The sequence below is a fragment of the Poecilia reticulata genome, linkage group LG13 (assembly GCF_000633615.1).
Source record: "Poecilia reticulata strain Guanapo linkage group LG13, Guppy_female_1.0+MT, whole genome shotgun sequence".
NCBI lineage: Eukaryota > Metazoa > Chordata > Actinopteri > Cyprinodontiformes > Poeciliidae > Poecilia > Poecilia reticulata.
The window spans coordinates 29,551,972-29,561,427 of NC_024343.1; the positions used below are offsets into that span (position 1 = coordinate 29,551,972).

The 9,456-nt window shown below is 41.3% G+C and overlaps 1 protein-coding gene across 1 annotated transcript in view; it reads right to left on the reverse strand.

Annotated features, from left to right (window-relative positions):
* Window positions 1-5,640, reverse strand: part of ddx6 (DEAD (Asp-Glu-Ala-Asp) box helicase 6) — a 14,631-nt gene extending 8,991 nt beyond the window's left edge. The window contains exons 1-8 of the mRNA XM_008426433.1: window positions 5,516-5,640; window positions 4,341-4,890; window positions 3,780-3,843; window positions 3,600-3,704; window positions 2,565-2,694; window positions 1,002-1,148; window positions 242-336; window positions 26-148 (exon numbers count right to left, since the gene is read on the reverse strand). Coding sequence (XP_008424655.1) covers window positions 26-148; window positions 242-336; window positions 1,002-1,148; window positions 2,565-2,694; window positions 3,600-3,704; window positions 3,780-3,843; window positions 4,341-4,537 — 861 coding nt within the window. The 5' untranslated portion in view covers window positions 4,538-4,890; window positions 5,516-5,640. The remainder of the gene's footprint in view (window positions 1-25; window positions 149-241; window positions 337-1,001; window positions 1,149-2,564; window positions 2,695-3,599; window positions 3,705-3,779; window positions 3,844-4,340; window positions 4,891-5,515) is intronic.
* Window positions 5,641-9,456: the final 3,816 nt, after the last annotated feature.

The following is a 9,456-nucleotide window of genomic DNA, read 5'->3' on the forward strand; positions in this document are numbered from 1 at the left end:
AATGTGATTTTTTTTTTCTCTGTACCATAAACTTCTGCACGCTGAGCGGGAAAGTGGCGGAGTAAAGTAAAATCTGCCTCTGCTTGGGCAGGAAGCCCAGCATCTCCTCCATCATGACCACAAAGTCCTGAGACAGGAGCTTGTCGGCCTTAAGGCAGAGAAAACATTTCGTTTTCACCCCGATACACGAATTTATTCAGAAAAACAAACCAACAGATATTCAACACCAAAAATGACTCACTTCATCCAGAACAACCATCTGAACCTGATTGACTTTGGCCACTCCTTTTTTGATTAGGTCTAAAATCCTCCCTGGTGTCGCAATAACCACATGTACTGGAAGACAAAAATTGTGAGGGGGGGATCAGATCAGATATTTGTGACGATGTGCAGATCTATTCAGTCTAATTCTATGCTTTGTGTTCTGAGAAACATCACATTTTAAAATATTTACTTTCTAGTAAATAATATTTACTATATTTAGATTTTCAAAATGCACTTTCTGAATTATTTAAGGTTCATTGCAGTTTATTTTAATGTCAGTTTTTATTATTTTACATTAGATTGCACTAAGTACATTAAAGTTGCGTTTTTTTCTTTTTTAGCTGAATTTAGTTTATTTTTGATTGATTATTTTTGATTATTTTATATATAAAAAACTTCAATAAATGTATTGTTAAAACAAAAAAACTTTAGGTGTTTTTGATGTTTGAGCTTGTGAAGCTGTTGGTGTTTTTCAGTGAAATGAACTGGTGCAGAATCCTCACATGAATCTGTAATTCAGCACATTTATGTTTAAAATAAAGAAACTTTTAAAGCAAATTATCGGCTCAGATGATGGGAAGTGAAAGAAAATGGATCGGTGCATTTCTTAAATAACTTGAACAGCATTTCTCACCTGTGCAGGCGAGAAATGTTTTTATAACTTCAGGTAAAAGCTCAGCAAGTTTCTTTAGGTGCAGCTTTATAAAATCTGACCCTGGTGGGAACTGGATGCTCACCCGTTTCGTCGAGCCTCATGATGTCGTCGCGGAGGTTCGTCCCCCCTGTGGTCGCCATGACCTTCACGCCGCCCATGTGTTTACTGACCTGGATGCATATTTGGCTGACCTGCAGTGCCAGTTCTCTGGTGGGCACGATGACCAAAGCTGCAAATAAAGATCATATTAAAACACAAACTGAGCTGAGATTAATTTACCGTCATGTTTCTATTAGAACTGCAGAGTCAAAAACAAAAGTTTCAGAGTGGGAACAAACATCTAGTCCTTTGGATTTCTCACTTTATTTATATTTTACGCCTCAACATCGGAGTAAATTAGGCTAGGTATTATTTTAATTGCTTACATCCTTGTGTGAATACATTTACAGTTCAATTAAGCCGAGAAAGGCACCAAGAAATCTGCTGATGTCTAAAGTTGTCAAATTCACAGCTTGATTGGAGACGATTATGTCAAAAAGCTTTTAAAATTTTACACCAGAAAGATTTGGAATATAAATATGAAATCTGCAAGTTTTATAATGTTAAACATAATTACTTGTCAACTTTATTATTCTGGCTTTAAAATGCTTTACAGAGACAGGGCTCCCATTAAACTGCAAAAACAAAATCTTACCAAGTATGTTTGTCTTGTTTATAGTGCAAATAAATCAGTAAAGTTTAAATAAGAACATTAATTTATAAGTAACTTTTTTAGCAACATAGAGCTTTTTCAAGTCTTGATTGTAGATTTTTTTAAAATACTGGTTCCACTGTCAGATTATTTCACTATAATGAGACATTTTTCCATTGTTATAAGATAAATAATCTCAGTGGAACTTTTTAATCAATATTAAGGAATGATTTACTTAAAACAAGCTCCAATTTCTTGCTGAAAAGTTACTTGTAAGTTAGTACACTTGAAATAAGACAAAGCTGACATATTTGCACGAGAAACAAGACAAAGATATTTTGTAAGGTTTGGCGTTTATAAGCAATGATTGGTAAGAAGAGAACGGTGAGAAGAATAATGCAAATGCAACTAATCAACTAAAATTCAAAGCCTAGAAACAAAAAACAGATTGGACGTTCGTCACAAAAATTTAATCATAGGCTAAATCTGCAAAACAATTCTCTTTGCTCACAGAAGAGAGTTTATGTGGGTCTTATTTTGCTTTAATTAAAGCTTCTGGAGATTAACATGCAGCTATTTTTGCACCAAGTCTTTCTGAAGCAATCGGGGAATTCCTCATCCGTTTTCACATTTGCACAAAGCCTTTTTGTTCTTCAGTAATCATTACTTGGCATAAACTTGAGGCAAAACTCCAGATTTAACTCTTGATGTAGTTGAAGATTTTTCCATCTCTAAAATTTAAGTACCAATAACGTCAACTTTACATTCCCCAAAATTAAAAAAGGAAAATTTTTTATTTTTTGTGCATAAAATTAACGTCTCCAGTAGCAGTAAATCTAATTTGAACTCTCATGTTTTAAAGTGGCTCTGTCCTGGATGCGGTTTCATTCCTCTGTTCTCGCCATGTGAACCTGCAGCAGCAGCAGCAGCTAAATGAGCAGAAACCAGACCGACCCTGTAAACAGTCTCTCTTCAGGTCGATGCGTTCCAGCAGGGGAATGAGGTAGGCTCCACTCTTTCCTGTGCCGTTCTTGGCTCGGGCCAAAATATCCCTGCCCGACAGTGCAATGGGAATGCTTTCCTCCTGCACAAGAACAAAACACGTCTCCTGTTCATGTACAAAACATCTTCAACCGGTAAAGCTTCATATCAATTTCAAGCAGAAACCAAATTAATTTCCCTCCACAAACAGATTATCGCAGTATCTCCAGTCTTTTCCTGTCATCATGTTTAAATCATTATTATTCTCAATCACTCTTTAAAACTGACATTAAAGTTAAAATTGACTCACTTTCAAAATGTAAATCCACTCAGATCTGAGTTTTAACATGAGAAACAGTTTAACGGTTAAAATGTTTCCAGCTGAATCAATGGGAGAGAAAACGGAAAGGCAACAGCAGGACAAGATAAAAATAACTCGTCTTCAAATGTAAGAGTTCACTTTCTACTAAACCCAGTCCAGACTGGTTCGATCTAAACCCACAGATATCCACCGAGATCAACGCAGCAGCAGCTCACCCAGATTACAACAGATTATATTATGTGTCAAGATATGAGCTAATTTAAGAGTTTATTAAGGAAAATAGTCACTTCTCATGAACATTTTACTACAAACATTTGATACGTTTTGACTGGTGCAATGAGTGGTTCATTACTGTAGACATGTACTTTACAAGAAAAATAAAGTTTAAGTAGTTATTGCACTAAATGATCATTTTGTTTAAGCAATATAATGATAATGGCATAATAACTTAGGAACACATTCTCAGATCAAACATTTAACACTGGAACTGGAAGACATTTTAAATATAAAAAAAATGAATTATGTATTTCAAAGAAATATCTAGTAGAGACAAACACCAGACTGAAGACTTTTGCCATTCAGTTTTTGGTAGAAATAAATAAACAATAAATCACAGAGATGACTGAATTATTGTTAGCTGATTTACTGCGACAGGCCAAAGTTTGAGAACCAGTTTGAGGCTGTACCTGAATTGGAGATGGCTTTTCCCAGCCCATCTCAAAGATTCCCATAAGTAGCTCCCTCTTTAGGCAATAATCTTCAAACTCATTGCCTTTAGTTGCAGTCACATCCTGCAATCACAAAATATCTCATTAGTAGGATTACAGGATGTATAAATATGTAATTCACATTTTATTTCTACTTACCGAAGTTTTGATCCTCGTGTCCTTTGGGGGCAATTTCAAATTCTTCTTCCAGTCGTCTCCAGGCCTGAGTGGGTAAAGAAAAACATTTACAGTAGAAAAAGAGACCAAAATTCAAGGAAATCATAAATAGGAAGAGGGTCAACATTAAAGATGCATTCATGAAGATTATGATTCTCAGGACTGATTCCAACAGATTCTCTGCAGGATTCTTACACAGATGAGTCAACTACCAAAGCATCTGCCTTCAGTATTTATCCTGATATTATCCACCTTAAAATGCATAGTTGAACATGATTTTATCCTGAAATCTAATATCATTTTTCAGCATTTGTCCCACTGATCTGACTGAATCAAGTTGAAAAAACTGGTAGAATCCAATATTTTGGAATAAATCAAGTGGAAAAACTGATATAATCCAATACTATGGCACCCATCAAGTGAAAACATTGGTAGAATGCAATGTACTAGAACGAATCAAGGGGGAAAAAAAGGCAGAATCCATTATTTCGCTGATTTATTGGGGCATCTTTGATAAATTATTTCTTCGGTGGCAGGACTTACTTGATAACAGCGTTTGTTGGAGGGGCTGGCTGGGAATTGCCGTTGATTGTGCCTTTTATCATCTGGTTTAACTGTGGAGGTTGAGGACCTCCTCCACCACCACCTGGTGCCCCTGCAGGTTTCACCGAGCTCCTCAGCTGTCCGTTCTGGTTCGACAAGCCCAAAATCACTGGGTTCTCTGTCCTGGTGGTGCTCATGTCCACTTATTTTTATTTTACTCCAATACCAATTAAATCTTTAACAGTCTCTAAACAAACCGAGTCCACTTCTCTGGGACTACTCAAACTAAAGATTGCCCTTGGCTTTTCAATAAATCAAATTACTCATCAAAACTAATGGGGCATCAAGTGTCAAGAAATGAACTCGTCCTTTCGAATTTACTAAGACTTCTGAGCATGAAAATTAAATAAGGGCTTGGCATAGGGTTAATCGGCCAACTTTATCTGGAAATCAACACGCCAGGAAGGCTTAGTTAGCTTTTAAACGTTGGCTCAGTTAGCCATCCCGTTAGCTTAACCGGGCCTCTGTGTCCTTTCAAGTCTGTCCAACCCTGAAATATAAAAAACACAGAACACTTGAATAAAAACAGGGGTCAGTTAAATAAATCATTCACAATATTTATCCTTAAAAAATGCATTTTTAATCGTAAGAAGCGCTAGCTAGGAGTTGGCCTAAAGTCAAAAGTTAGCCGACCCTGCGGTGACCGTTGCTAAATGCTAACAGCAAGGTAAAGCGTCACGGTGAAACAAATTTGCCATCTTAAACATATTTATTGTTTCACATATACGCACGTGTATTCAAAAGAATAAGATAACTTCTTCCCAGTTTTATCCAGCTTGTTAAACCAACGTCAAATGGGGCTAGTTACCTTAGAGCTAGCGAATGAAGCTAAAGGTTTGCGCCAGCAATGAGGATTCCGTATTCAAATATACTCCAGAAAGCTAATACACGACTTACATTTTCTGGTCTGTGTTTTAGCGTTAAATCGTCTAGAACAATATTATTAACAGTCCCAATTATTCGCTTGCCTATTAGTGACAAGTCTGGGCAACTACGAGCTAACTGGCTAATGGAGGCGAATTAACGTTCACCATTAAAGGTAAAAGCCGTCAGAAAACGCCAACAGTCGAATACATGTCATTACTTTGCCTCGGGTTGAATACAAACGCAGTTACCTTGGATAACAGAAATAAAGCGGTCCGGTTTGCGGTTTTTTGTACAGTGTACTGGATTTTTTTAGCTGACTACGAGAGAGTCTTGTCAAACAAGGATTCAAGATGGCTCCCAGCCGTATTTGAAGCCGTCCGCAGCCAACAAATCAGCTGATTCCATTTCAAATCAACAAATCAACATTTAAGGTTTCCTCACGAAGAAATGAGCCACAGATTAAAATGTCAACATCGCAACTGTGTAAGCGTTAAAGTGTTTATTATTTATTAAACAAAAGCTAAAATCGCAATTTTGCGTGTGTGTGTATTTTCATGCAAGTTTCATGAGCTTTTTATTGAAAGAAACTGATTTGGAAACATTTTCTATTGCCTGATTTTGTTATTTTTTTGTTACTTACATGAAATATTGTAATTTTTGTCCTCAAAAAATACACAAATTTCTACTGAACTTTATGTTTTGGTCTGTCTGATTCTTTGATTTTAAGTAATTTCTTGGATAGATACTTTTTACTCTAACCTGAGTGAAGTTTTCTGCTCTCCTGTGACATAAACGACAGATAAAAGGGAAACAAAATAGGGCTGCAACTAGCAATTATTTTAGTTATAAAGTATTTTAGCGATTATTCTAAAAAGAAAAAAATTGGCATATTTTGCAGATTTTTTTATAACCACTTCAGCTCTTTTTTAAAAAAGTATTATATGTAAATAAACACATAGTTAAATATTTATTTTAAAATAATGCTTATATGTACTAACCTTAGTACTAGTACATAATAACACCCGATTTTATTTGTACAAAATGATGTCATCAGTCAGACAAAAATGCAAAGTTTTGTACAAATCTTGGTATTTAAAAAACTAAATAATAAAAACATGATTGACATTGAATCTTCTACATTTGAAACTGTTTTGCAAAATTTCTGATATTATTCTCGAAATTTTCAGAACCTTTTCAAGCAAATTTTAAACTTTCCAAACTCGGAATTAGTATTTTTTTTCCTTTCTAGAAAGTTCTGAGATTTTTTTCTATTTTTTTTCTTGCCGATTTCTGACATTTCTTTTTTCTGAGATTAATCTAAATAACTCTGAATTTTATTCTAGAAACTTTAGACTTTTTAAACTCTCTTTTTTCCAGAAAGTGTCCCGAGCTTCGTTGTGAACGCCCTGAGTTTGTTTCTCTAACAGTAATAACGCTGCAGCCGGATTTGCTGTGTCTCAGTTCTCCCACCAGAGGGCGCTGTAGTCTTTGGACGCCGCCCCGGGCATTCTGCGGTCTGCAGCCGGGATTTCTTGGCGAGCGCCAGGCTGCGCAGCCAGACATTCCTGCAGAGGGACTGTGGTCGCCAGTTATCCTCCAACTGCTGTGAGTTCATGACTGCAGTAAGTTCTGTACATTTGGTGACTAACATCAGTGTTTATATCAGAGAAAGTGTTTAAATCTGAAAGTAATTTTGGCCGCATTTCAACTTGTGGGCTGCATAGCTCAGTAAAACTGCTCTGAAATACAAAGCTCACATTTTAATTTTGACCTTATTTAAAATCTTGAATTATTCTTTAATCAATTCCTGTTTAACAATTCGAGTTTTTTCCTTGTCTGACATCTTTTTGTCCTTTTTTATTTTAATTAAAATGTCTAACCCTACCCCTCCTTGGGCTGCCACCTTATCGTGGTGGARGGGTTTGAGTGTMCCAATGATCCTAGGAGCTATGCTGTCTGGGGCTTCATGCCCCTGGTAGGGTCACCCAAGGCAGACAGGTCCTAGGTGAGGAACCAGACAAAGCGCAGCCCAAAGACCCCAATAACTTTGGATCTGGCGTTCCCTCACCCGGACGCGGGTCACTGGGGCCCCACTCTGGAGCCAGGCCTGGAGGTGGTGCATGATGGCGAGCGCCTGGTGGCCGGGCTTTTACCCACGGAGCCCGGCCGGACTCAGCCCGAAGAGGAGACGTGGGTCCCCCTTCCAATGGGCTCACCACCTGTCGGAGGGACCAAAGGGGTCGGATGCAATGTGTTACGGGCGGCAGCCGAGGGAGGGGACCCTGGCRGTCTGATCCTCGGCTGCAGAAGCTAGCTCTTGGGATGTGGAATGTCACCTCTCTGGTGGGGAAGGAACCGGAGCTAGTGTGCGAGGCTGAGAAGTTCCGGCTAGAAATAGTCAGCCTCGCCTCGATGCATGGCTCTGGTTCTGGAACCAGTCTCCTTGAGAGGGGCTGGACGTATTTCCACTCTGGAGTTGCCCAAGGTGAGAGCTGCCGGGCAGGAGTGTGCATACTTGTTTCCCCCATCTTGGCGCCTGTACATTGGGGTTCACCCCGGTGAACAAGAGGGTAGCCTCCCTCCGCCTATGGGTGGGGGGACGGGTTCTGACTGTTGTCTGTGCTTACGGGCCGAACAGCAGTTCAGATYACCCACCCTTCTTGGAGTCCTTAGAGGGGGTGCTGGAGAGTGCCCCTCCTGGGGACTCCCTTGTTCTACTGGAGGATTTCAATGCTCACATGGGCAATGACAGTGAGACATGGAGGGGTGTGGTTGGGAGGAACGGCCCCCCCAATCTGAACTCGAATGGAGTTCTGTTGTTGGACTTCTGTGCTCATCACGGATTGTCCATCACGAACACCATGTTCAAGCATAAGGGTGTCCATATGTGCACTTGGCACCAGGACAGCCTAGGCCGCAGTTCGATGATCGATTTTGTCATCGTTTCATCGGATCTGCGGCCGTATGTCTTGGACACTCGGGTGAAGAGAGGTGCAGAGCTCTCCACTGACCACTACCTGGTGGTGAGTTGGCTCCGGTGGTGGGGGAGGAAGCCGGTCAGACCTGGCAGGCCCAAACGTGTAGTGAGGGTCTGCTGGGAACGTCTGGCGGAGTCCCCTGTGAGACGGAGCTTCAACTCTCATCTCCGGCAGAACTTCGAACACGTTCCGGGGGAGGTGGGGGACATTGAGTCTGAGTGGACCATGTTCCGTACCTCCATTGCCTGTCGCGGCGGCAACCCTCGAACCCGTTGCTGGACACCTTTGGTGAGGGATGCTGTCAGGCTGAAGGAGTCCTATCGGGCCTTTTTGACCTGTGGGACTCCAGAAGCAGCTGATGGGTACCGGCAGGCAAAGCGGCATTTGGCTCGGGTGGTTGCTGACGCAAAAACTCGGGCGTGGGAGGAGTTTGGAGAGGCAATGGAGAAAGACTTCCGTACAGCTTCGAGGCAATTCTGGTCCACCCTCCGGCGTCTCAGGAGGGGGAAGCAGTGCAGTACCAACACTGTTTATGGTGGGGATGGTGCGCTGCTGACCTCAACTCGGGACGTTGTGGGCCGGTGGGCGGAATACTTCGAAGGCCTCCTCAATCCCACCAACATGYCTTCTGTTGAGGAAGCTGAGCCTGGGGAGTCTGGGTTGGGCTCACCAATCTCTGGGAACGAGGTCGCCAAGGTGGTCAAAAGCTCTTCAGTGGCAGGGCCCCGGGGGTGGATGAGATCCGCCYGGAGTTCCTTAAGGCTCTGGATGTTGTAGGGTTGTGTTGGCTCACACAACTCTGCAATATCGCATAGACATCGGGGGGTTTGAGGGGGGCTCTCCGGGAGTATGGGGTACCAGGTCCTTTTATACGGGCTGTCAGGTCCCTGTATGACCGGTGTCAGAGTTTGGTCCGCATTGCCGGCAGTAAGTCGGGCTCGTTTCCGGTGAGAGTTGGRCTCCRTCAAGGCTGCCCTTTGTCACCGATTCTGTTCATTACTTTCATGGACAGAATTTCTAGGCGCAGCCGAGGTGYTGAGGGGATCCATCTTGGTGGCCTTAGGATCGCATCTCTGCTTTTTGCAGATGATGTGGTCCTGTTGGCTTCATCAGATCGTGATCTACAGCTCTCACTGGAACGGTTTGAGGCCGAGTGTGAAGTGGCCGGGATGAGGCTCAGTGCCTCCAAATCCGAGGCCATGGTCTTGAGC